The sequence below is a fragment of the Zonotrichia leucophrys genome, chromosome 3 (genome assembly GCF_028769735.1).
Source record: "Zonotrichia leucophrys gambelii isolate GWCS_2022_RI chromosome 3, RI_Zleu_2.0, whole genome shotgun sequence".
Classification (NCBI taxonomy): domain Eukaryota; kingdom Metazoa; phylum Chordata; class Aves; order Passeriformes; family Passerellidae; genus Zonotrichia; species Zonotrichia leucophrys.
Window position 1 is genome coordinate 91,523,047 of NC_088172.1, and position 27,221 is coordinate 91,550,267.

General features: G+C 39.0%; 1 protein-coding gene across 6 annotated transcripts in view; it reads left to right on the top strand.

Moving 5' to 3' along the window:
* Positions 1-27,221, top strand: part of WDPCP (WD repeat containing planar cell polarity effector) — a 147,637-nt gene that overhangs the window by 67,582 nt on the left and 52,834 nt on the right. For all 6 annotated transcript variants that reach the window (XM_064709248.1, XM_064709250.1, XM_064709249.1 and 3 more), the window contains 3 exons: positions 7,633-8,242; positions 12,035-12,223; positions 14,712-14,835. In XM_064709248.1, coding sequence (XP_064565318.1) covers positions 7,633-8,242; positions 12,035-12,223; positions 14,712-14,835 — 923 coding nt within the window. The remainder of the gene's footprint in view (positions 1-7,632; positions 8,243-12,034; positions 12,224-14,711; positions 14,836-27,221) is intronic.

Sequence of the window (27,221 nt, forward strand, 5' to 3'; positions counted from 1 at the left end):
ACACTTAAGAATAAGCTACTTTTACAAACAGCATCCTCCTCTCTTTAATTAGGGAAGATGTAAATGTTTTAATGTCTTGAAACTATTACTTTGATAGCTAATATTAATTTAAGTGAGATTCTTTTCCCTTGGGATTTTCTACCTATTGAAAGTGAAAAGGTAGCTGAGACAGCTTTTCTTTTCTTATTTCTGTCATTAGTTGCTGTAGAATTGAAGTTTAAATTACCTCCAGCTCTGCCTTCTTTACTTCTTTTCAATTGACCTCTCTCCACTTGCGGTCATCTTTGACTCATCTCTCTCCTCTGCCTGATCTACACCTGCAGTTCTCCATTCCCCCTGCAGCTATGCCAAATCACATAGAAAAAATTACTCTGGGAGCTAAAATGTGAGGCTGTTCTTTGTAAGCTTTTCCATCCCTGTGCCAGTTATTATGAAACTTCATCCTACTAACATTTCAGAGCTTATTTTTTACCATGACTTCTGTATGTCCAGGCCTGGAGAGCAACATTCCCCTGCCTATTTTATTCCTTCCCATGTCTTCCAGAAATCTCCCTATTGCCACCATAGCAGTTTGCAGTCTCTGTTTCCTGAGATGGTTTTAGAGACTCTTTTCTTTTAAGAAATTAACAGAAAACACCCTATCAGTTTAAAGCTCTCTGTGTTTCATTTAATATGTTTTAGGAAGATTTCCAAGTCACAGCATTCCCCTGCATCTTTCAATACACCTTGCTTTATCCTTTTCTGGTTTAAATTCTGGTATAGTCTCAAGTACATCACTGGTGCTTTACACAATAGTGAAAATAAACATTCTCTGAGGCTTTAGGCTTAGAGTCGTAATAATTTTAATTTGGCGCATATTGTAACAGAAATATAAGAAACTTCTTTTTAAAAGCAGCACTGCCATATTTGACTGTTCAGTTGCTTTCCCTTTTCTGATTCTTTGCCTGTACTTTTCTGTTTTAATTCTTAGATCTTCAGATGAAATTTATTTTCCTGTACTTATCAATAAAATACCAAGCACTATGCCAGGACAATGGAAAGCTAAGTCGTGTATGAGTGACAAACTGTCTTGTTGGTTTTCAGTTGGACTGTTCCATGTATTCAGCTCTTGGATGCTCAGGAAGGCTCAGATCACTCTGCCTTTACACTCAGCCTGTATGTCCATGAGGAGTCACCCATGGTGCTGTTTGATGGAGGTCCTTTGTTTGATTTCTATAGAGTTCCTTATGGACAGGGATTAAATTCCTGTGCACAAATGGGAGAATATCATAACTCAGAAGCTCTAGAATTAGTATCAGCTTCCAGTCTTCATTTAACTGAGGTGCATTTTTCCCCTACAGTCTTGAAGGGAAACTTTAACTTAACACCTTGAACTTCTGAAGGACATTTGATAGCTTATATGTGAAAAAAAGTGTAGTTAGTATTTCCAGACACCTTGTAAACAGTTACTCTCTAGGTCAGATACCATAAAAGACAGTAGTTCTGTAATCATTATTTGCCTCTCATTGCCTCTAATTCCTTGCAATTTCTAGTATTCCTCAGGTATAGATTTGAAATAAAAACTGGACATGCCATTGTTATTCATGAAAATAAATCCGTATTTATCATGTTTGACCAGTAACATTAATTTACTCCTGGCAAAAGATTACTGTCAATACAAGAAGAATTAAAAGTGTGAACTTATTCAGTTTCGAGCGTTTATCAAAATGTGGTAAAGTAATACCACCAACATTTTACTTGAAAATAGTAGCATCAGCTGGATAAAATACCATTATGATCTAGAATTAGGAGAAAAACAGAAATTGCTGAGCAACAAGACCATAAAGAGCTGTTTGGCATGTTGAGTTTATGAAACCAAGCCCAAGGAAATGAATGGGTGCTCACCACAGCCATCACCTCAGTGCTGACTTACAGAAACCACAAAACAACCTGCCAGCTGCTGCCACTCCTGCTGCTGGGGCAGAGCAAAGGCAAATGGGCACTTACATGGTGCTGCTTCCTGCCTGGAAGAATTTTCTGAGTGATCCTGGCTGCCCACCAGGAGACTGCTTATTAGGATGAGGACAGGAATAGCTCTGGGATGAGACAGCTCAGCCCTCCCCATGATCATCACCTGTAACCACACGTTCTGTGTTGGGATGATTCACACTGCACGAGGAGTGTTTGGGGCATTGTGTACTTCAGCAGCTGCTCAATTCAGGGAAGGAAATACATTTTACTTTTTAAGCATACTAGAAATTTGATTTGAATTCTGCCACAGGGCTTTTTAATTTTAGCATTTACTACTGTTAAGGCTACAGGTAACCACTATTCCTGTACAAACAGAAATAACTTGACTTGACTTATTCTACTGATTTTTTTTTCTGAGATCAGGGTTTACTGTGTTGAATGCTGTAAGATTTGGTGAAGAATTGTCCCTAGAAGAAGTCAAGGTGCTTTTCTCTGTAGCATGTGACCTTGCTTTGGTGTGCAATGCATGTTGCTGCAGGAGGGTTTGTCTGTTGGGCCTTTGTCTGCTTTCCTTTGTGCATGGGCTTCTTCCAGTTAGCTCATCCATTCTCTAATTTATTTATTTAAGTATTGGAGGTTTGTTTGGTTTATTTTGTTTGGGGTTTGTTGGGTGTTTTTAACCTTAAAGTACCAACAATCAAAGAATGTTATTTAAATTGTATCCCTGTGGAGATAATGCTGGCGTTTTGATTTCAAAACCAGAAGAGGAATCTTCCAGAAATTATTTCAGACAATTTGCTATGAATGAATAGGATCTGATGTGAAATCATCTTTGGATTAAATGCTTTGGGAGAATGTTGTGTTAAAATCAACATGAACTTTATTCTGCAAACACAAATTAACAGGAGGTGCTGATGCCAGGGCACAGTTACTGTAGCACTTTGCATTTTTCTTCACCATTCTTATTTTCACTCCATTTAGTGCTAGTGGGAATGACTGAAATTATACTTCAATCTTGTGGAAAAAATAATTTCCCTGAGAGAGAATATTATTTTTCTTTCTCCCAAGTGATAATATTTAATAGTTATTGCTTTCATATTGTGCCTCGGATTTGTGAAATAAGCACAGCAGATCTTTTCTGTGTGAGCTGTCCTACAGTTACTGGAGTGCTCAGAAAAACATCTACCCCGTGTGTCTGAATGGCTGAAATACCTCTCACACACATACAGCAAAGAATGTGAAATCCTCAGTGTCACATTGGGTTAGAAGATCAATGAATAATACAGGATAAAGATGATGATGATGATAAATTTTGAAAGAAAATAAGAATAAGTGTTGACTGAAGATCTAAATAATAAGATTGCATGTATGTCTGTAGATACAATGAAGCCAAATAAGTAACCTGGAGTACGAGCTTTTCATTTTTATTTAGAAATGTTTTAAAATAGGGTGGTTTTTTCCCTTTCAGCTTCACTGGGCCATATTTAAAACTATTTTACTCTGATGTGCACCACACTTCCCACTTTACATTTCTAATTAAAATGTTTGTTGCTATTTGGAACCTCACTGTGTGAAATTAAATAAGCACTTTTTTAACATCCATAAAATAAATCAAACATTCTTTTCTCATCTGAAAGACACACAGTTCAGTCACAGCAAGCTTATTTCTCTGTTTCTTTTGTTTTCTTTTTTTCATCTGCCTGGTAAGCCAATTTTCTGCTTAAGAACTACTGGTTAAAACTCTTACTTGTTTTGCTATGTGGACTTTATCCTTTCCCAGCACTCTATGCTATGCAAAATACTTCCATTTTAAGTGTTCAAAAAATTTTACTGAGAAGAGTGTGATAGCCCACATAAGCTAGCACTATTATTTCTCTCAAACATAAAATGAAAGAGTGTTTAAAATAGCATAGCAGGCCTCTTATTTACAAAGACTAACAGATTCCTTTACTTGGATTGTTATGATTCCTGGCTGTAGGATTTCGGAACCTGGCATGGATAGCATCCCTCATCCTGCTGATGAACTGGAGTCCAAGGCAGCACTGCAAGGGGAAAACAATATAAATGTGCAGTAGTGGTGCATGACTGCTACATTAATAAAGGAAATATGTATAAATTACATGGACAGTATTTAAATACATGTACTGTATTTTTGTAGCATTCATGTCATAAAAGTTTTACATTTTTTAATTAATGTATTGAAAGAAAGGAATTCGTTTTACTTCATGCAAAATATTTCCAGAAACCTTTTCTTGAAATCCAAGACTGAGTGCTTAGTCCAAGATTTATGGAAAGTGTAGAACATTGAATAGACTATACACCCTACCTTGTGATATGACATTTCTGTCTTTTCAGACCCATTGCCCTATCCCCTCCTCCCCAAACCTGACACTTGTTCTACCCATTTCTGTGGAAACTCCTCCAGCTTTTGCTTTCCCATTCCATAAGCAAATGTTTTGTTAAATGATTTAATGTCACCTTTTAGGGTTCCAGAGAACTGCTTCTCGTCAGGAAGGAATCTCAGTAGAAATGGAAAATGCTTTAAAAAAATTTTAAATGGAAAGCTAAAGCACTATATGCACTACATTTACTGCCATGTGTCTACATACCAGATGGGAAAACAATTGACAGAATACCATCTTCTTGGGGAAAAGAAAAAAGAAAAGTTTTGATTATTAGACTTATCTTTCAAAAGCATTATTAAGGTTTCTGTAGTTGAGTGTCTCTCTGCCTTAGTTTTCCAGTTAGTGGCAGAAGATTGAATAATAAAACTAATTTCTGACAGAGAAACCCAAATATTCCCTCTCAGATGGAAGAGAATGTTCATTTTTGCCCTTCAGAATGCTGAATACCAGATACATTCAGCAGAACTGGAAGGCAGAACAAAGAGGTCTCTCGGCTTGGTTCTCTTCCTGCAAGAGGCACATGAGGCCACTGATGCATGAGAAGCAGCTTATCTGTTCCAATTTGGGGAGAAATGTTTCTCTTGTTCTCCATCAGAATTTGAGCAGCAGTGCCTAGAAAGGTTTCATTTAAGCCTTATGTGTTTAAACATTATGCCAAACCTTATGTTCTGAAAGGCAACAGAGAGTTTCTCTCCTTGCAGGAATTTTTTCCTAGTTTAGAATTATATACAGCAACCAGACCTACCCTAGACTTCATTTTAAGGATTTGCTCTCAAAACTGTGTGAAGCTAGGAAGCTTCTCATCTCAAGACTCATTAGATTAATCTTCCAAAATGGAAGATTTTACTTCCTTTGAAGTTCTAGGTGGTGATCATAATTTTGTCCTACTTTTGCTCTAAGAAGGCAGGACAAAATGATGAATTGGTTGCAGTTTACTTGCTGACTCTCCAACAATCATTTGGCAACATTTCTTTTTCTGTGACTGTTTCCATTGCTGGTTTCCTCCAGTCACTCCTATGGAGTTGAAAAATCCATGTTTCACATATTTTCTTCTTTATTGCCTTAACCTTCAAGGCCAGTCTCTCTTCCGAATTTAATTTAATTTGATGAGAGCTTTCAGGCTCTTATCTCTCATAGGCCTGATTATTTTGTGGATCTTCATGACTTTCTTGGAGCTTTTGAAGAGCTGTCCAGAGGAAAATACTGGTTTGGGGTCAAAATATGTAGCAGAATAATGCAGTACATTGAAACTTCCCACAGGAAGACAGAAAAGTGAGTCCAAGAAAGCCTCAAGGCTCATTTCACTGAAGTTATGGAAGCTTTGAAGACTTGCTTGGGCAAGATTTCTGTTTCTCACATTTGAAAGGAGCTACCTGAGTCTCTATACATACTCCTAGGGGAAAATGCAGAACAAACAGTAACACTTCACTTTGTCTTTATTTGGGGTTAGAGAACTCTGTGGTCACAGTAATCCTTTGTCCACAAATAACCTCTTTTAGGAGTTTCCTTGTCCTGCAATTTAACACCCTAATAAACACACTTCAGCAGTTCTAACATCTGCACAGTCGCCACTGCAAGGTTTTGTGGGCATAAAATGACTTGTTGCAAAGGCTAAGCCATATGTGAGGGAATGGTTGAGGTGAGAAAGTGTTTTTCAGATTAGAAAAGTATTGTAATCTTTTATTTCCTCTTTGACACATATATTTTCATGGATCTCTGTTGAGATTGGTTGGTGTGGTTTTCACAGGTTAAATGCATTGGCTTCTGCATCGGGTGCTTTTGCATTAAGTGGTTCTTTGCACGTCCCTAGCTACTCATCTAAAAGTAGCAAAGATTTTTGTATTAACTGTCATCTGGTTTCCAGCCAGAGCATTGCAATAATCCTTTTTTTTCTCTCTTTTGAATGAGAAACCCTTTTGCAGACAAAATAAGTAAATTGTCAGAACAAAAGATCCTAATCAGTCTGATCAAAGTCCCAAAAAGCTTGTTTATAAATTTATCAGTTACTTTAGAAGTAATGGATAGTATGCCAAAAAAATATCTGAATTTCTTATTTTCTTTTACAGGATGAAAGGCTAAATTGCATATTCAGTTGGTTCTTGTGATCTGTGGAAATCAAATTTAAATTGCTCTAACATTATGTGGGCCTTTCTGTTTTCACCCTGAAATGTCTAGATTTCCTTCCTCATCCTCTCTCTACCTTTTAATCACATTTTTTACTCCTTTCTGTTCTTTCATACCACATGGACTCAAGGGGCTTCCAAAAGTTGTGGCAGGTCAGCAGCTTTAATTTACAATGTGGAGATTGCTGTGGGTATACATGAGAGCAGGATTCGGCTCACATTCACAATTTCCTTTCACTCTTTATTTCTGCATGAACAAACACCAGCAAGTTTCTGACTGGCTTCCACTACTCTCATTCTTCTAGAGCCACAGGTTTTTTCTCTATTTTTTATGAAATAGCTTTTTCATAAGTTCATCTGTAATTTATTTACAATTGTTTCTCTCACGGTTTCCCTGCTCAAATCCTGTACAGCAGCTGTCGTTCAAACCCGTTTATCATAGTACACGAACCTTTACTGGTCTCCACTGCTGCTTCCATCTCTTGAGGGTACTTCCCATGTTTCCACACTCCAGATTCTTGCTCTTTGCCAGCTGCTTTTTATCACATTCTGCCTTTGTGCTCTTCCTCCCATTCATTTAACTTTCAAGTACCCTGTAATGGTCCCCACTTTTCTGCTATCACAAATTCATTATTTCTGCATCCAAACCTGTATGGCACCCAAGAACATCTACCACCTACTCATCTGGCAATGTACAGTAGGTGCTGTTTTAACATGCCATTGTTTCTACCACTTCAGAGTAATATTTTCTGTTACCATGGCCCAAAGCAAATGATCAAAAATCCTCTATGCTTGATAATAAGAGTAAAATACTGTAGATTTTTCCCAGAATTTTGGGATTCCCAGACCGCTTGTGAATAATTATTCTTTTACATCAGTCCTTTCTCCTCTTACCATCACTGACCATCCCCTCTTTTATCTTCAGTTCTGCTAACCTGTTAATAGGTCCAGACAAACAAATATGGCTCAAACTCTATTGCAGAGATTTTTTAATCAAATGAATTAATCTTTTAAATGTTAAAAGAGTGGATTTCAGAGCTCCATTTTAAGAATGCTTACTTATGACTGACCCACAGGAAAGCTCATTCGCAGCAGTCTATTTTCAAGAGTAAAGGGCCACAAATGAGTACCAAAAGGCTTTGGATATTTTCCAGGTGCTGAGTTACGTGCGCACAGAGTGGGAGCCCCTGGATGCCAGGTTCAGCTGTGTGCAGCCCCAGCAGGTGCTGACTGTGGAGCGCTCGGTGTCGGCGGCCAAGGAGCCCATGGCCGACAGCTGCGCCTACAAGTGCCTCAGGAACCGAATGCAGTGCGCCGCCGTCACCCGCGTCCCCCTGCCCGCCAGGGCCATCAGCTGCTGCAGGGATGTCACAGAGGACAAGCTGGTGCTGGGCTGTGAAGACTCCTCAGTAGTTCTGTTTGAAGCCTACAGCCAAGTGACTCTGTTGGCCCAAGCCAAGCTGCTCCCTGCTGTAATAACCTACCACCCTTCCGCAGCCGTGCTGGTGGTTGGCAGCTCTCAAGGGGAGCTGCAGCTTTTTGACACGGCGCTGTCCCCAATTAAAATTCAGCTCTTGGCACAGGACTATTCACCTGAGGCAACTCTGCAATTCAGTAAACACTGTGATGTGCCCACCAGCCTCATCCAGATCCAGTGGGCTGCTCCTCCAGGTGCATTTCCCAGTCCTGACAGCATGGATATTCACGATCTTCTGTTGGTTAGATTTGATAAAGGACCCTTGGGAGTGCTTCACTTTAAACTTGGTAAGTTACTAAGCACATCTGTTGAACCTTGAGCTGTCAAAGAAACATCTGTATCCCACAAGGTTGGGAACACCCTAATTTTAGGGTGTTCTAAAGGCTATGTGCTTTAAAGGCTATGAGACCATAGCCTTTAAAGCAAATTGCTCCAAAGATATCTGAAGATACTAAGGAGTTCTTTATGTTTCACAATAACTTTATACCTTTTCCTATTCATAGAATAGGACCCTGACTTCTGTCTGATCAGCATCCCATAATGTTCCTCACTACTCTTAAAAAAGGCTTACAATTTTTCCTCTGGAAAATTCATTTAATTGTAGTATATGATCTTAAGAATTGTATTCATTTTGTAGTAATAACCCTAACAAGTTAAAATAAGCTATATTTAATAATAGAACAGTAATGCTATTTTCTTTACTAAATTTTTTTTCTGCATGTGTGATGTATATTGTCCAGCATTCTGTTCTTTCTGGCTTTGGTACAGGAAGTTGCACCTTTCTTTCCTTTGAAGATTTTCCACAGAAGAAGAATGATTTTCATAACCTTTGGAGAAGTTTGGTCTCTCAATTAATTTGGAAGGAGTTGTGAATAAAAGAAGTAATAATGCTAATTTTAGAATTTGTATAGCACTTCTTTTTTTAGGTGTGAAAAGAGTTTAAAAGAGTAAAACCACAACTAACTTCCTTTTACAAGCAGAAAAACAAGAAGCAGAAAAGAAAAGCTAAAGGGCTTTCCAAGAGTTACAAAGTGGCTGAATTAAGAATAAAACCCCTGCAGTGGCTCATCAGTGAGAACTGTATTCATTTCATTCAAGTCAGGCAAGTTACAGTGGTGCAAGCCCATTGTGAGAGCTAAAAAAACAATCATGCTTAAACCCTCTGACTCCCAAGCCAGTGTTTCAGCAGGGCAGACAGCCATCCTGGAAAATTTCAGCATTTTGCCCATTGTCTGTCCAAGAAAACAGGATTACTTCAGTAGATCTTTATGAGAGTTTTTAATGATTCTTTTGTATAAAGCTATTGAGATAAGGAAGAAGCCTTTTTTATAAAAAAACCAAAACCAAACAAATTGCCAAAAGACCCAAAATAACAACCTAGGTGATAGTAAGATTTGAAAATCTACTTAATTGCTTTACTTAATGAGACACACATGTACTTTTGTGGGGAAAAAGCTGTCTAAAATTATCAGTGACCTAAAAATTTGAAAGACTGAATTAAAAAATTTTAAAAAAGTTTGCCACTGCAAAACGCTTAATTAATGTAAGAGGATGTTAATAACAAAAAGATGTTGGATTGACTTATAGTTGTGTAGTTTTAAAAGAGCTGATCCAGATTATTGCTGTTATCAAAAAAAACACACTATTTAAAAAGACACAACTATTTAAAAACTATTTAAAAACCTGTTTACAGGTTATCATTCATTTTGAGATAATTAGCTGCATTAAGTTCAATGACAGGTTTAATAGTTACAGTGTACCCCAGAACACTAATTATAACAGCTATTTGATGATTTTGTGCATGTTGGCCATCTAAAAGAAAAACTCTCTAAATTATCTCTGTCCTGATTTGGTGGGATGGAGTTGAGCAGGAGGCACTCTACCAACCTCTACCTTGCTTTTCTTCAGTCCTCCCTGGTGAGGTTTTCTCACAACAGCTTTCCAGAATGCACAGCTTTCCCCTTGCTATCTTTAGCACATTTATGTTCTTACCAAGGCAAGCAGGCTCTCAGTACAGGGATTTAGAGGCCTTTCCTGCTAATTGCCAGCTTGTAAACTTAATTGGACTGTCTCCCTGGGCACTGTTCCTAAATCAATTAGGCAGTGAGTTGGCTGTCACCTCTTTTTCCCAAGCAGGTTGCCTGGAAGCGCACCACCCAGGAGAAGTCAAGCATCCAAATGGAAGATGTTGACCTCTACAGCTGAAAGTTATCACATTTTAAAATTCATTCTGTATAATTACTGTAAAATCTCTTCTAGGAAAAAGGCAAAGCTGTCTCCCTTCTTCCCTCTCTCCCTCTTTGTAGTCCACTGTGCAAAAATATGCTGCTCTCTATTTCATCCTGGTGTTCAGCTTTACACCTCATCTCCTCAGTTTGCCACACTGCCAAGGGAACACTGTGTTGATTAGTAAGTCCCTCTTCACAGTCTCAGCAGTTTTTAGGTTTCTGCTATTTAAGAAATAATGCAGAAGAAATAAATTAATTAATTAAATGCATTAATAAATTATTGCAAAAAAATTAGAGGCTCATGTCAGCAAGACCCAGACAGGCATTCAGGACTGAAATAAAATCCATGAGTAACACATGGCTTGGAATTGTTTCCCACAGAAGTCTGTTAAGAAACTATGTCAGTGAGAATAGGCAAATATGTTTTTAACTTCCAGCTACATTATGGTTTTAGACAAGTTGTGAATCTCCATTATGCTGTCTATCCAGATTTATTTCAGGAAAAAGTCATATTAAACATGCCCTCAAACACTAATGGCAAATATTTTTGCTGTCTAATGCCAAACTCATTTCCAAAAGCGGCTTCTTGTCATTGATGCCAACCCAGATCTTGGATAATGCCAAATGTGGTGCTGGTGCCAGTGGTTTAGCATTGCTGGCCTCTAAAGGCATTTTAAATATAGTATAGTATTTAATTAACATGAAAATAAGTATTTTCATCTTCACTGAGAGGTTCATGCGGAGATTGCTCAGCTGCTGTAATACTTTAAAAACACTAAACATTTAGGAAGAATGAAATCTGCCATAACTATTAGATATTAACAACTTAAACATGGCTGTTGCTCAGCATAATGTCCATAGACTTTAATATATGCAAATATAAAGTGAACTACATAGGACTGGCTGGGGTAAACAAGGCCTGGTAACAGAGAAGAGCAGACCTGTTATTTAGAAAACATACCTCACAGAGCTTTCATAACTGTTTGTGAATATGTGAAATAAGAAGCAAGGTGAAAAAAAGGGGAAAAAAACATCTGAATACAGCTTGAGGAGAATTAAACTGCAGAGAACTTGCATGTACAGAAGTGATGTTTTTGGGGAAAAACCTTACAGACTCACATTTAGCAACAGAGAAGTACTTAATTTTTTAAGCATCATTAAAGAAAGGTTTTCTCTTTGGAAGCTGAGATCTACAAGTCAAAAAACATCTGTGTGGCAACCTATTCTTGATTTCATGTGGAACTGTAATTCAAAGGTCTGTAGTATCAAGATGATGATAGCTTCCACGGTATCCTCTCAGAAAAAAAGCTTCACTTAGAGAATATTGCCAAGCTAGAAGGACATTCCAGAGCAGTTGCAATATGGAGAGTAATTGAGTAAGAGTTGCTTTGGAGCTGCTCTACACTTGTATGCAAAGATACATCTGTGTGAGACAAATGCTGAGGTTTAGTGTTGTCCAGCACTATTTCACTACAGGGAGGAGATGCTGTAAAAGTTAATTTATTACCTGCCTTGCAATAATGATAAATTCCAAATAAAGTTATTCCACCTTGTCTAAACCAAATTTCATTATGTAATGTTGTCACCAGTGACTTTTGGCTATATTCATTCAATATCCATGTGTGAAGTTCATTGGTGATTTTTATCTTCTGTCCAGCACCCTCAGTCTAAGTATACCAAGGTAGTAAGGTGCTATCCCTTATAAAAAAATTTAATACTGAAACCCATCAACTTAATTTTAAATGACAGCAACTATTTTTAACTGTGCTGAAAAGGAGTCAGCTACTGGTTTACATACTCTGTATAAAAGAATGAACCCATTATCTCTGGTTGTAATATTTTTTGTCAAAGGTGTGCTCACAAGGGGACAACTGGGCCTTGAGGAAATCATCCACCAGTACATTCGTTATGATGAGATACAGGAGGCAATTAATGTCCTGAGCACCATGAACTGGAACACGATGGGGCAGCGGTGCTTTATCTGCCTGAGTGCCATTTGCAACCACCTCCTTAAACAAAAGCTTACACCAGCCAGAGAAGGTAAGAGAGTGTTTATATTTCTAATGGATTTCTGTGGTGTCTTGGTAATTCATGTGTGGATTATGACTGTGTATTTATTGACTGTATAAAGAAGACAGTAGTGAGACTCCAGACAGTCAGCCAGATTATGGTGCCTCATAATCACGTGTCATTGTAGACAAGTAATTTCAATAAAATCTGGACCAATGCATTGACTACATTTTAGTTTGTATCAATAGTGACACTAAAATAATGCACATTATAACATATATGCTATAGGCATTGCTTAATATATATATAGCACTAGCATTATATTCTGTAACTTCATTACATTCTATAAATTTAGCTTATGCTACAGACAAAGGTTAGTTAACACAGGATTAAAATATTTGTGTTATATTCATGCTGAGACAGCACCAACTTATGGAGAGATATTTTCCTGAAATGGGGACAAGAGATTTTAGTATGTTTTTTAAGGTACTTTCAAAGGGTCATTCTTTCATTACAAGATGCAAAGGCCTTGAATACACTATCCTCTGCTGCCTCCTTTAGGATTAAAGCATTTGTCCTCACTGTAATCTAGCCCCCTGCAGTAGTAGCTAGGGTCCCTCAGAAGAAATTATGAATTTTAAGTTTAGCCCTGTCTCTGCGAAAGCCTGGTGTGGTGCCTTCCTCTTGATTTGCTATCTTGAAACTCAATAGACTTCAAGATTTGAAGTGCCTTGATTTAGAGAAGGTGTTATCCTCCAGTCTAGCAGGCAGACAGCTGGAGACCAGGCATCTTTTGTGGGAAGAGAGAATACTCAGGATGCTGGTGTGTTTGATGATAGAAAAACTCCAAGGTGTCCTACATTGCTGCCAAACCATCAGCTATCCCATTTTGTGGGATCTGATTAAAAAAATCTCTGTGTTGCAAACATATAAACTCTAAATAAAACATGCTTTGAAAAGGACCTGTGAAAAGGGCTGGCTATGATACTCTTCTAAAAATATGTACATTATAAACAGATGTCTGTGTGTTTCCCCCATGCAGCTCCCTAACACTGTTTACAGAGGAAGGAATTTTATTCCATCCAGGAGTTATTCTATCTAAATCTAACAAATTTGGCATGGTAATTTGTTTTCTTTTTTATTAACAAAACCCAGTGGGACCTTTTATTTATAGTGATGGGGCAGTTATCTTTGAGATCTTTATCCTGCCTTCAACATCAAGCTGGGCTATTTAATGAATGTATAACTGTGCCAGTAGTCACTCATATTCCATGTCAGTTGAAATATTTTAGAAGTTCAAAACATGCTGTCAAGAAAACAGCAATGGCAAGGGAGTGTGGCTTGTTTTTCTATTTTAATCTAAATTGACTGCTGCTTTGAAAGAAAATACCTTTAAAGTTCGACTTATCTTACAATCTAGATTGGAGATAACACAAAACTAATTTACTAACAGTTTGCCTGTGTAACTAACACAGTACTATTAGCACATTTACTACTATCAAGCCTAATAAAATCAAATGTAACTATGTTTGGAAGTAAAAAGTAATTGTCACTAAATACAGAAATGCCTAGCTCAAACAAACATTAATAATGGCAAATCAATGAGATTCTGTCTGCCTAATGAGACAACAGGTTGTATTTTGCTTGTAGAGCAACATAAATACAAATACAGCAAATACTTATATAGCAAGTCCTCCTTTTTCTGCCTATAAGGCCTTGTACTACATTGTTGACTGCAGCAAAAGTCAAAGAGCATAAATATTATTGATAATTTAATTTCCTTTCAGCTAAGTGTATGGAACGCCTAAGTATGCTGTATGTTTACTTCTATTGTTTATAATGTTGTATTAAAAATGTGTAGAAAAATGCCTAAGAGCTTGAGCTGTGGAGTACAGCAGTCAGAAAGTATTTAAAGAAGAGAGAACTTGTGTAACAAAAGGGCTTTATTTTATTGATTACATGGGAGGTTATCCTGTTTCCTACCACTACATGCTGTCAAACCCTTAGGGTTTCTAGACCCTTTTATTTAAAATTTTTAAAGAGCTGTGGGCTGAAGGAGGTTCCTTAGACCTCAAGGCCATCACAAAGAGGGTTCTGTTACCCGCTGACCTAACACAATTATCCCTGAAAAACTGAACTCCCTTGTTGTTTGCCTAAGAGGACAAAGACTATTTGAGCTAATTGAGAGTTGATCTCTACTGGACAATCTTGTTCACACTGTATTAGTCTCATGAGTCACTTTTAGTTGTAGGCTGCTGGTGAGAACTTGATGTGTTATAGACTTCTTTATCCTTTTGATAGCTTTTGTTGCTCAAAGTCATTGTCAGCTGTGCCTGCAAGCCAAAGTTTATATGCACATTTCTGTTTGTACAATCTGTCATATTTTAATTTCATCTGTCCTTCAACAACATCACATTTCATCACTGTTTGATGAATTTGACTGACTGCAAACATGAGCAACCTGTTGTAATTGAAACTAATTCACTTGTTTCATTGCTGCTGTGTTTGAATTCCACAGCACAGCTTGAGGCAAGCCTTGGAACCTTTTATGCTCCAACAAAACCTCTCTTGGATAGAACTGTGCTAGAGTACAGGGACCCTATCAGCAGATATGCAAGAAGGTTCTTCCACCACCTGCTCAGGTGAGTGACAGTTTCAGCTTCTATCAACTTAAAATTAATTGCATATTTCAATAACTTCCTACTTTTATGTGGTTAACATTTTCTAAGAGGACCACCCATGAAAAAAATGCATTAGTTGTTAATGTTTGTTTAACTTGCACTTTGTTCCTTTCAAACAGAGTAATGCAGATAAAGTGCTATTCAGAGCTCTTCTGTCATCAATACACTTAAAATGAATCACCCTTTCCCATTTAGCTTGATAGAAAAAAGATACCCTGCTTCTGAGAGATTAATATTCATCAACTGCTTGCAGATTAGTTATAGAAAGAACTTAGAAACTTGGAGAAAACACTGAGTTTAGAAAGATGCTAGAACACAAACACAGTCCAGGATATTTTTGTCTTCGCTCAGCTGAAATATGAACATTTTGTTAGTCTCACTTTTAAAATTCTCGTATGTAAATTCAGGTTCCAGTAATTTTCAATGCCATTAAAATAAGAGGAGAAAATGCAGTGTCGAATTTTTCTGTGAATTGTATAGAATCATAGAATGCTTTGGGTTGGAAGGGACCATAAAGATCATCTTGTTACAACTAAGCCACCATGGGCAGGGACGCCTTCCACCAGACCAGATTGTTCCCAGCTCCATCCAACCTGGTTTTGAACATTTCCAGAGACAAGGCATTCACAACTTCTCTGGGCACCCTGTGCCAATGCCTTATCACCTTCACAGTAAAGAATTTCTTCCATATATCCAAACTAAATTTCCCCTCTTTCACTTTGTAGCCATTACTCCTTGTCCGACCACTGCAGTTCCTGACAGAGTCCCTCTCACTTCCATGTGGGCTCCTTCAGATACTGGCAGGTTGCTATGGGGTCTTCACACAACCTTCCCTTCTCCAGACTGAGCAGCCCCAACTTCCTCACCTTGTCTTCACAAGGAAGCTGCTTTGATATTAGATGAGAAATAATAACAAATTCAGTAAGAGTTTATACATTACTTTTTTGGTGTATTTTTTTCAGCCCATTGTAAATATTGATATGCAATGGTTCAACCTGTTCACAAATATAGCTGTGATATTCCCTCTGGGAATTATCCAGTGGATAAAATAAGGAGAAATTACCTTCTGAATGATAAATTACCTTCTGTTTGTAACATCTTTTTGAGAAGGAGTGTAGATGGACATAGTGCAAAGACTGACAATGCACCCTTTTGCAGTGATTCATCCAGACTGTATATACATTGTCTGCATGGGCAAAGCAAGAGTTACTTTGACAGCATAGAATGTAGTTTTTTTCAAATCTAGAAGACAAATATTCAATATTGTCTTCTATATTTTGTGCCTGAAGAGGATCATCTTCTGGGTGAACAGGTCCATTCCAGTGGGGCAATTATTCCTTGTGGAAGAATGATCCAATGTTTGCATATGTGCCAGTCTTTCACTGGAGTTTTATTAACACACATGGCCACAACAGTGGGTACAAACTCTGTTATTACCTTTCTCCTAGAAAACCAGCAGGGAAGATGCTGTTGTGGCAGTGGCCAACTTGTCATGGCCATGGGCCAGTTGCCTGCAGAGGACAGATGCAGGAAAAATGCCTCAGAGATTGCTGAGAGGTGTAACTCTAGTGCTCTTACATCTGCAAGAGAAAGGTGTGTTCCCTCTGACTCAGGCTTTGCTTCCAAGTGCTAGCAGGCATGCAGAGGCATGGGGCCCTGGCTGAGCTGCCAGCCCTTGAGGCTGCAGCTGAAACACTGACTCAATCCTCCTAAAACAAGAACCTTCAGTGTCAGAATGCTGCCTGGACAGCGTGGGGCACAGCAGGAGGTGTGATCGAGAGTCTCCTCATGTCTTTTACCTCCCACTGTAAAACAGCCCTTGAACAATCTATGGTTGTGGCATTTTTTGGAACAAATTTGTTATTTTGCTGTTTTCCTATTTTCAAAGGGATTTGTATTCAACCGAATCAAAGTGATAGGATCATGTGATTGCTGCAGAACAGATGGTAATGCTTAAAGCTTATCTCAGAAGACATAATCTAAGTACAAAATTAAATGTTCAAATATGGGAGATTTATCTGATAGAAAGCAAGGAAATGATGTTCAGAGCTGATCATTATTGCATTAAAGTGGCTGTGCCTTAATTGGTGTTTTTTTTCTTTTAGATGTTTTCTTAAGTGACTAGAATGATTTAAATGTAGGCTAAGCAGAGAGAACTACAGATTTGTTGAAGAATGGTAAACCATGGTTCTGGGTGAGTGAATGCCAACCAGGCATGATGCAATATCTAGGAGGATCATAGGGAGGCACAGTGCCCACTAATTCAGACACATGGAAGTTGCAGCTGCTGCTATTACATCTGTCTGTGATAGACTAGCAAGGCAAGGCACTCCTGCCAGCCTGATTTACAGCTGTGGATTCAGAACAGGAGAAAAGTGAGAAGGGAATTATGCTCCTGCCTTCTTAGGTCACCATGTTATGCCCATGAGGACACTGAAAATGGGGAGTTCCTCCCCCTACCTCTTTGTCTGGGAAAGCAAGGTCAGGTGACACGGAAGGAATTCAGAGGTGCTGTTCACCACTGCAGGGACAAAATATGTGTGGCCAAAGCTCAACTGGAGCTGAAGCTGCCCAGAGCTGTGAGAGACCATAAAAACAGGGGTTTTTTTTAAATGTAGTAATAGCAAAAGTCAGTGCAGTGATAGCATCAGCCTGTTACAGGATGAGGATGGTCGCCTCACAAACAGGGCCATAAAGCAAAGATGTTTAATGCTTTCTTTGTCTTTGTCTCCAACACCACTGATGGGGTAAGGGGCTCCCGTGCCCTGAACTGAGCCCTGAGGACCATTCCAGTGCTCCAGCTGCACCCCCATGAGGCTGTGGGGCCTGCTGGGATCCATCTGAGGACACTCCAGGAGCTGGCTGATGTCATTGTGAGGCCTGTCTCCATGATTTTTGAATTGGCTTGGGAATCTGGAAAGGCCACAGCTAACCAGAAGCTGGCAAACATTGTCAAGAAGGATAAGGATGACCCCAGAAACTTCAGGCCTGTCACATTCACTTCAGTGACTGGTAAATTATGGAGAGGATTATTCTGGGAGGTATTGGAAAGCACCTGAAGGACAAAGGACTCCTCAGTCACAGGCAGCACAGCTTCATGACAGGAGAGTGCTGCTTTTATCAAACCTGATTTCCTTTTATGGCAGGGTAACCCACCCAGCTGATTAAGAGAAGCCAGTTGTTGTTATGCTTTTGGATTCCAGTAAAGCTTTTGATACTGTATCTCATGGGATCCTTCTGGACAAAATGTTCATCCCCCAGCTGGATAAACACATCCTGGGATGGGTGAGCTCACAGCTGGGGCACAAAGGGTTACAGTGAACGGGGTGACATCAGACTGGGGACCTGTCACTACTGGGGCTCTGCAGGGCTCCATCCTTGGCCCTGTGCTCCTCAACATCTCCATAAATGACCTGGACACAGGACTGGAGGGACACTGAGCCAGTTCACAGACAGTACACAAGGGAGAGGAGCTGTTGGCTCCCTCCAAGTCAGGGAGATGCTGCAGAGAGACCTCAGCAAATGAGAGGACTGGGCAATCACCAACCGTGTGAAGTTTAACAAGGGCAAGTGGCAAATTCTGCACCTGGGATGGAGCAGCCCTGGATGTACAGCCTGGGGAATGAGAGGGTGGAGAGCAGTGCCATGGAAAGGGACCTGGGGATCCTGGTTGATGGAAAGCAGTGCCCTGGCAGACAGAAGGTCACTTGGTTCATTCAGCCTGAAGAAGAGGAAACCAAGGGAAGACCTCATTGTGGTCAGCATTCTCATGAGGGGAAGTAGAGAGGCAGGCACTGATCTGGTGCCTGGTGACTGGACCTGTGGGAAAGGCCTGAAGCTGTGCTGGGAGAGGGTTAGGTTGAATATTAGGAAGAGGTTTTTCACCCAGAGGATGCTTTTACACTGGAACAGGGTTCCTCAGGCAGTGGTCATAGCACCAAGCCTGACAGAGCTCAAGGAGGGTTTGGACAGTGCTTGCAGGCATAGGATGTGATTATTGGAGCTGACCTGTGCAGGGCCAGGAGCTGGACTTTCATGATCCTTGTGGGTCCCTTCTAACTCAGGATATTAGATGTTTCTATGATTCTATTATTTGATTTATTCACTTTTTTACCCTTTTTCATTTAGCACTGAATACTTGCAGGCTAATTACAAATAGCTAATGTACCTCTTCAGAGTGATTTTTTTCATCACAACGGATGTGTCTGTATGACCAAACCAGAAGACTTGGATGCAGAAACCCTGTAAACTGAGATTGTAAACTTGATGCAGCATTAGAGGCCATTTGTTACTCTCTTGTGAGTGTGAGGAGACTAAAGCAAAGTGATCATTTTGTACCCTAGTGCAGCAAATGGAGGAAGCATAGTGCTTTCTAAACTATGTGCAGTAAAATTGTGGCTGATATTCCAAAAGTATTTCTTGGCATGGAGTAGGCCTTCTGCAGTTCATTTGGGCTACAAAAGTCTGAAGGCAGATGTGGGAATGTACAGTGTCCTGCAAGAAGGGCAGAATGGCAGCACAGAGCCAAATGGGAGAAGAGAGCTTGGGATGTGTGTGGTGGGCTGTGGAGGAGACCAGACATATCAGGGATGGACAGGGAAGGGCGGAGTTTTTCATACAAGATTTAAACATTAAAATGCTTAAATATTTCGAGATCTAAATCTGAAAAATGTTCATATAAGCAAAAGGTTTCACCCCACTCTCCAGCTTTCCTTTGAATACCCCACCAATCTGCCTTAAGCCTTTTTAGAAGGACCAGCTCATGGGAGAGAAATATTAATTCATTCTACATGCTGAGACAGTCTTTGACCTGCCTGCTGAGTCTGCCAAAAAAGTTCCATTTATTGTTGTACTCTTAAAGATGTGTCTGTGTTTACTAGAACTGAGAAACAGTTACCTTTCCAGAAGGGCTATCCTCACCTCATAAAAACCATGTGCCAGGGATTTTACTCTTTACTGTAGGCGAAAAGATTCAGTTGAAAATAACTGGGGACATCCATTTTCACAATTTTAGGGAGATTATAGTGTATCTATTTTTCTGCCATCAAGGAGGTCAGTTTCCAGAAAATGCTGAATGCAGTGATGAGAGATTCCCTTTTTAGACATGAAGGCACTTTAGAAAGAAGATGATCCGTCCAAGCTGAGGTGGGCAAAGGAACACTGACAGCACAATTGAAACAGATTGCAATAAGAAGGAAGGAAAATTCTTTGCGATATTTTGGATTCAGCCATGTTATTTGTATCCATCATTATAAAAGCTAAGTTCTTAAATTTGCAAACCACACATCATCTTCAGCTTCCACTAAAATAGAAGCTTAGAGCTTTGGAGGCCCTGAATGTAAAATATGGAATACCTCCAAAAACAAGCATTCAGTATACAAAATTAAAATTAAAGGCCTCTTAATTATACGCCAGGGATCCATTACAACAGTATTTATGGAATGAATAATCATTTTACCTCTAAATCCTTATCTATAATTAAAAAATACAGGAACTGAATTACAAGTACAGAAATGTATCTTAGGTGTTCCTTGCCACTTCAGTAGCACTCTGGTATTTCATTATGATGTCACTGCTTATAATAATATAATGCATTATATCATTATGTAAAATGGTGAGCAGAGGTGGATTTATTGGGAAGCCTTGGGGAGCTGTAACCTCCCTTTTTGCCCCCACCCTTTTGCTAGGCGTATTTGTGTGCTGGGGGAGTGGCTGCACCACCTCCTGCCTCTGTCTCACAGCCCCGTGCAGCCATGCAGGGAACACGGAATGGGACGGAACCATTTTTCACTCGTTAACTGCGGCATCGCTGACTCATGGCTTAGCTTCACTCTGATCAAGCATTTGTAAATTGTGCTTGTCATATTTTCTAATGCATGAAATTATCTTGTTTGTTTGACACGGACACACTGGCACAAGCACACGCCTGCTCTGTTGTGTTCCATTTTTTGAGTGAGAAAGCAGGGCTAGAAAGTAAAGTCTGAAATGTAGCCCAGGAGTTGCAGAATTAAGATGCAGCCACAGTTCTGCGGTTCTGCTGTGCCCTTTCCTCCTTTGTAATTTTGTTTTGTATTTGTGAATACTCAGTTTAAGGATTGTTTTTCCTTTTTTTTCCCCTACATGGAAAAATACTAAGATTCAAAACCACTTGCACCTTTAAATCTGATAATTTCATTAAGAGAATGTAATTTGGTTTTTTCCCCCATAGTACAAATATGTTTAACTACAAAGCAAAGCTTTGTTGTAAATAACAACATAATGCTTTTTCATCTCTCAAGAGAAAGGTGCAACTCTGATCACATTCCCTGGTAGAATTTTGGGTGGATTCATGAAAGATTCTCCTTTGTATGAATCCAAAAATGAGAACCTCCACCATGTTTTTACTTTTGCTGTTTTCACTCCTTCACAAATCTCAGAAGTGTTTTACTCTTCGCAGTGTTCCATGTAAGATGCTATTGGGTAAATGCAAAAAATTATCTTCATATTGAGCAGAACATTGGTCAAGTGCTATGACTTTGCCACAGGACTTGATAGGGCTCCTTTGTAAATAAACATTCTTAAAGAAAATGAGAAGGTAAGTGGTCATTAGCATCAGGGGAGACCTGCTTCCAGCCACCACTGATCTTTATGAATCACTTTACTATTCAAGAGTTCTGAAGTGCACTTCTATACTAGACATGGTGCCTGGACACAGACAGTTATCACTTAAGTCCAAGACAACCTTTGAAAAGCTAAAATAAAGCTCTTTTGCCCTGCAGGTATATCACTAATGCAGTACTAACTACCCCTTGGTAAGCAGGTTCCTGTATCACTACACTGCAATCTCTGAAGTAGATATTCACTGTGAGTATTTCCATCCTAAATAGGACCCTAAATCAAAGGTGAAAAAAATGCCTCGGCTTCATAGGAATAGTTCTCAATCCCATCTGCTGCCAACTGTATGGAACTGAGAGACAGAGTGAGCAAAGAGCTTTTATGATCCTTTTTAAGAGCACCCTAGAAGTAGAATTATAATTACATTAGTACATAGTGTGTCACAAAATATGTATAAACATTAATGATGACATGGTTGAGGACTAAGAATTTCTTTTATATTCATAAAGCAACCTATTAGGCATTAAATTATGCCTTCAGATAAAATGATCATTGATAGCAGTCAGGTTCTCTATGGTGGCCACATGAACAGAATTCATCTCTATGGGAGAAAGCTCAGTAGTAGCATTTTCACTAAAGTAGCACCTTCTGGAGAAGACTTTGAAGAGTCATTTTTTTGTCATCTTTTGAAAAACGATCAAAACCAAAGGTTTTCATATTTCCACAGCACTGATAAATGAGAATTTATATTGCTGTGATGGAACTACACATGAAAAGATTCCCCTGGTCATGCTTCTTGACCTGTTTCAGAAACAAGAAATAAAGGCACCTATTTAATGGAACTACGTTATTTTTGCAGTTAAAGAGGTTAAAGATCTCATAGAAAGTTTAGACTGTCTTTGCTTCAGTCCTATGTTGTTAATGATTTCTTTTCTTCTTCAGTCCCAACACAGTTTTCAATTTCAGTCAGATACTTTGATGCTACAGGAATGTCTCTAGGATTTAATTCTCTGGCAATGATTACAATGTAAGAAATCATGAGCAAAATATTGGGGTGGGGGGACAACGAATTACATGACATAATTGCTTGAGAACAAAATGCCATGAGGATAAACCATGACAAATTGCTGTCAGAATTTGGGCAAGATTTGCTGCTCAACCTAATGGAAGAGACATGGCTTGGAGGGTAGGAAGAATGACCCCTTAGACACACTTAGAGCAGCCCCAGAGCTGCTGTAATCTGGAGCCAGTGTGCACAGCCAGCAGCAGATGCAGTTTGGTGGCCCAGAGTGCAGAAGTCATCCAGTTCTCTGCTACATCCCCACCCATGGGACAGCACGAAAAAAAAAGGAACACAAAATAGCTACACTGGACCAATATTGTTTGTGCCAAATCTATTCCCACATGCTGGTTAATCTGACTTTGATATTGCTACTTTCAGAAGCTGAGCCCACATTGAGACCACTGTTGTGTTGTGTAACTGATAATCTGCCCTTGTAAGGTGGCTTTTTCCTGCTGTACTAGCTGTGCAATTTCCCTGAAATCTTGAGGGCTTTGGGCATACACTGACTGCAGAAACAATGCAAATATATCATATTCTTGGACAAACCTCTCAAGAATTAGTTCTTAGCAACATATCTCCATCCCTGAGCAGCTGTTGTAAGCCTTCCCAAGTCATCAGTTTCTCCCTCTCCATCAACTCCACATAGTCACTAATAGCATTTTCTTTTAGAGTGACACTCAAAAATCTCTAATTTGAGGTCCTGATCAAGAACTGAATTTAAGATTTATTTTTTTCTTTGAAGTTTTTCCAGATCAGTTCATGTCTCATATCTCTGCCAAGACACTTTTTCTCCATTCATCTTCAAAGTCCTCCTGAGCCCCACCATTACACTTCCCTTTACTGTATGTGGATCATCTGGTAATATTCTGTTGTGAACTCAGCTCATCAGATCAGAGTTTTCTCTCAGTCCCTCAGAGTTTCTTCTGACTTTTCTCCCATTTCCATCCAGTGCCCTGCAGGAAGAGCTAACTGAATAGTCAGGCAGCCCTAGGCTTTCTGTCTTCAAATGCAGATCTGCCTTTTATGGTTCTTCAGAACCCAAGAGCCTGTGAAGGAAAGAACACCAAAAGGAAAATTTATAAAAAAGTCAGCAAAAGTCATTTGTCCAATAAGTGGATGCAGTGTCTTGGGGGTGCACCTCTCATGCCTTAATAATGTAGAATTTATGTGTCCTACATGCTCATCTGGGCTTCCTCTGTAGTTAGGATAAAGACATGGGCACCCAAAGGATGAGTAATCCCATTGAAGGGAGATATCTCAGATAAGCATGAAGAGTCAAATGTCAGTGCCTATCCCTATCAATTAACTACAAAAGGAGCCTACCTAATTAGCTTAAATTAGCCATGTAAAGGTAAGCTGTTTGAAGATAAATGGAATGATTTGCACTGTAAATGTCTAGCTCCTGTATCACATTATTACTGGCCAGTTAACAGAAAGATCTTAGACGCTCAGATAGTTTCTGTAATAGAATGAGAGGCACATAGACTAAAAAAATATATATCAAGAAAGTTTTACAAAAAGGTACAAAAAGGAGACAGGCATATAGATCTCTTTAAAAATCTCCTTTTGACCAGTTGGCCAAGATAGGAGAGAATAGGGATGTTTCTTGGTTTACACTGGTAAGTGTTAAGTATCAACTAGAGATAGATAAATAGAAATGTATGGCCAGCACTAGGTAAAATTAATTCAGAATTTCTAAAGCAAGTAAAGGATAAAACATCTGAAATACTGTGGTGTGTAACCTCACATTTAGAATGACCTTAGCACCTGAGGACAAAAACAGGGAAAATATAAAGTTAGTTTTTAAAACGATCTGGAGAGACCTTGGAGAACTATGCCCTGTAAGTCCAGCCTCTGTACCAATGAAATTAGTAGAAACTGTGTTTTAAAAATGTCTGAACATACAGACAAATAACATATTGGGGGAGAGTCAGCAGGATTTCTGTAAAGGCAAGTCACATCTCAAAACTCAACTTCTTTGATGTCAGCTATCATGTGAGTAATGGGTATCCAGCTGCTACTAAAGAAAGTTTGACCATTGAAGACCTTTTTGGAAGGTCTCTCACCAATATGTCTTAAAGAAACTAAGCTGCCACAGGATTAGAGGAAAGCTTCCCTTTCATAGATAAGTAATTAATTAAAAGGTAAGAAAGAGAGTAAGAGTAAATGGTCAGTCGTCATGGAGGTCACCAATGGAAATTATAAGTATAGCAGATCTGTTCTTGTAAGTAACCTGGCAAAGGAGCAGACAGTGAGCTGCCAGCATTTGCTAATGCCACTAAATTATTAACACTAGTAAAGATAGGACCTGCTGTGAAGAGCAGCAAAAGGGCTTCACAGGATGCAATGACAGAGTGTCAAAATTGAAGGTAAAATTAAATGTAAATAAATTCAAAGTAAAGCGCTTGTACACAGTGGTGTGTGACTCCAAACTTCATGTGTAACCTGATGCAATCTGAGCTCAACATTATTCTGGAAGAAGAATTTGGTCCTATAACTCTACAGCTATAAAATAGTTCAATGCTCAGCTGAAGTACAAAAAGCACATTGCAAACTAGGAATTCTTAGAAAAGAACTAGAAAAGAAAACAGTGAACTTCAGTACACCTGAATTTTGTGTGTAGTTTTGGAGTCCCACAATCTGTAAAAAGATATAGTAGAACTCAAAAAGGTTTAGGAAGGGTAGCCAGGATGATTAAAGGCATGAAACAGCTTTAGTGAAAGGAATGGCTAAATAGACTAGAACTCCTTGACCTAAAGAGGAGCAGCAGAGATAGAGATCTATTAAATTGTGAGTGTTAGGGAGAAAGAGCACAGTAAATGACTGCTCACTGCTTCTTCTAATACAAAAAATAGAGGTCATCAAGCAAAGCTAACACGTGGCTGTTTCAAAATATAGTGATTCTTCACATAACATATAATTAAAATATGAACCTCCTTACCACAGGATGTTGTGGATGCTAAAATTGTATGTGAGTTCAAAGGCAAGGTTCAGAGAGGAGGAACACCAGCCTGGAAACCACCTCTGGCTCAGCAAATCCCTGAACCACAAATTGTTGGAGACTGGGAGACTACTTAGGGAAGTATCACCATATGCTTGCCCTGTTCTAATATTCTCTCCCAGCTAATGGTAAGGGATTAGGTCAGGAGTGCCTTCAGTCTCAGCAAAAGGCTGTTTCTATGTTTTATGTTCTGGACATGATGCTGTGCAGAAAGAGCACATCGGACTCAACAGTTTTCTATTTGCTCCCTTAAAAATGTGCCAAAATTCATACAAAGTTCCAGACAATATTTTGTCTGTCTTTTCCGTGGCTGTATTTGCTGCAATGGAGCTGTTATGTTTGGGAATTGTGTGAACATTACCACTGCATTATTTCATTATAAAGAAATAATTTGGTTATTGACAAACATAGATGGAAAAAGTAAATATACTCTAATGGACCCATAATTCAGCAAATTATTCAAAATTTGGCCCTGCACCATGATTCTGTAAGTAGATACTTATCTCTAGGCAGCCAGCTTTAGAAAATATTGAGGTAATATGTTTTCTCCGAGAAGTCTTAGCACTAAAAAAGCACATCTTATCCAATGTCAGGCATGAGGGAGAATTGGCCCTGTACCTCATAGAAAGCCAAGGAGGAAAAGGGCCTGTTCATCTTAACTTTAATACCAAATTTCCATCTGCTGCAGCTCAAAATTGCAGAGATATCACATGTACACAATAGGGATTTATTATAAAGGCAGCAACTCATCCTTAACCACAGCAATGATACTGGGCCTCTGTTATATAGCTGTCTTTAGTGTGTAGACATGCTGATATGTTTGCTCAATAAAATCCAGCTTTCAAGACATACTGTTAAGTTTACATGATCACCAGAGTGAGAGGGATAAAGCTGGAAAAGAAGAAAAGCAGAAACGAATTAATGCAATAAAGGCTAGGATTTAACAGACAGGGTTGAGTAAAATAAATGTGAAACAACAGGTGTCACTGACTCTTATCAGCATTTTTAATTAACACCTGTTTTTAGCCCAGAGTACTTTGGAAGAGTATGTTGGAGTGTGTCTGTATTTAAAGATAAAGATACGCTGTTGAGAAGTTCCTAAGTATTGAGAGGTTGGAGGAATGAAGAGGTTTGGGGGTGGGGGAATCCTCTGTTTGCTGGGTGGGTGTTGGTTGCAGCTTAGAGAAACCTGAAGTAAAGCCACGATGATAAAATTGCAAGGTAGGGAAATACTGCTATGGCAACAAATTAGATATTCTCCTGAAGGAAAATGAGTATGAAAAAGGAAATAAGGAGTGTAGGAAATTGAAAGGAAGTACAGATTAGAATAAAAGACAGGATCTAGTTTTAAAATATACAAATTGTAATAGTTTCAATTTATGTAATAATATTTTATGATAGTAATCAATTCTTGCTATCCAGACTTTTATGGCACCTGCTCTGGAAAATTTTGGAGCCCTTGTCAGATGTGAAAGAATTCTCATTCACAGTAGGAAGGGGATGCAGTCGTACTTTTCAGTGGCCCATCCTACAAGAACCCAAGCCAATGTGAATGACCAGCATCACATGGGAAGTGTGTGGCATAAGTGTTCATAGAATCAGGATCTTTAAACAAATGTTTCTTCAGTGTAGGTATGAGGCAGTTCCAGAGTGTTACAGTTTATAACTGGTTTGTAATTAATTTCAGCA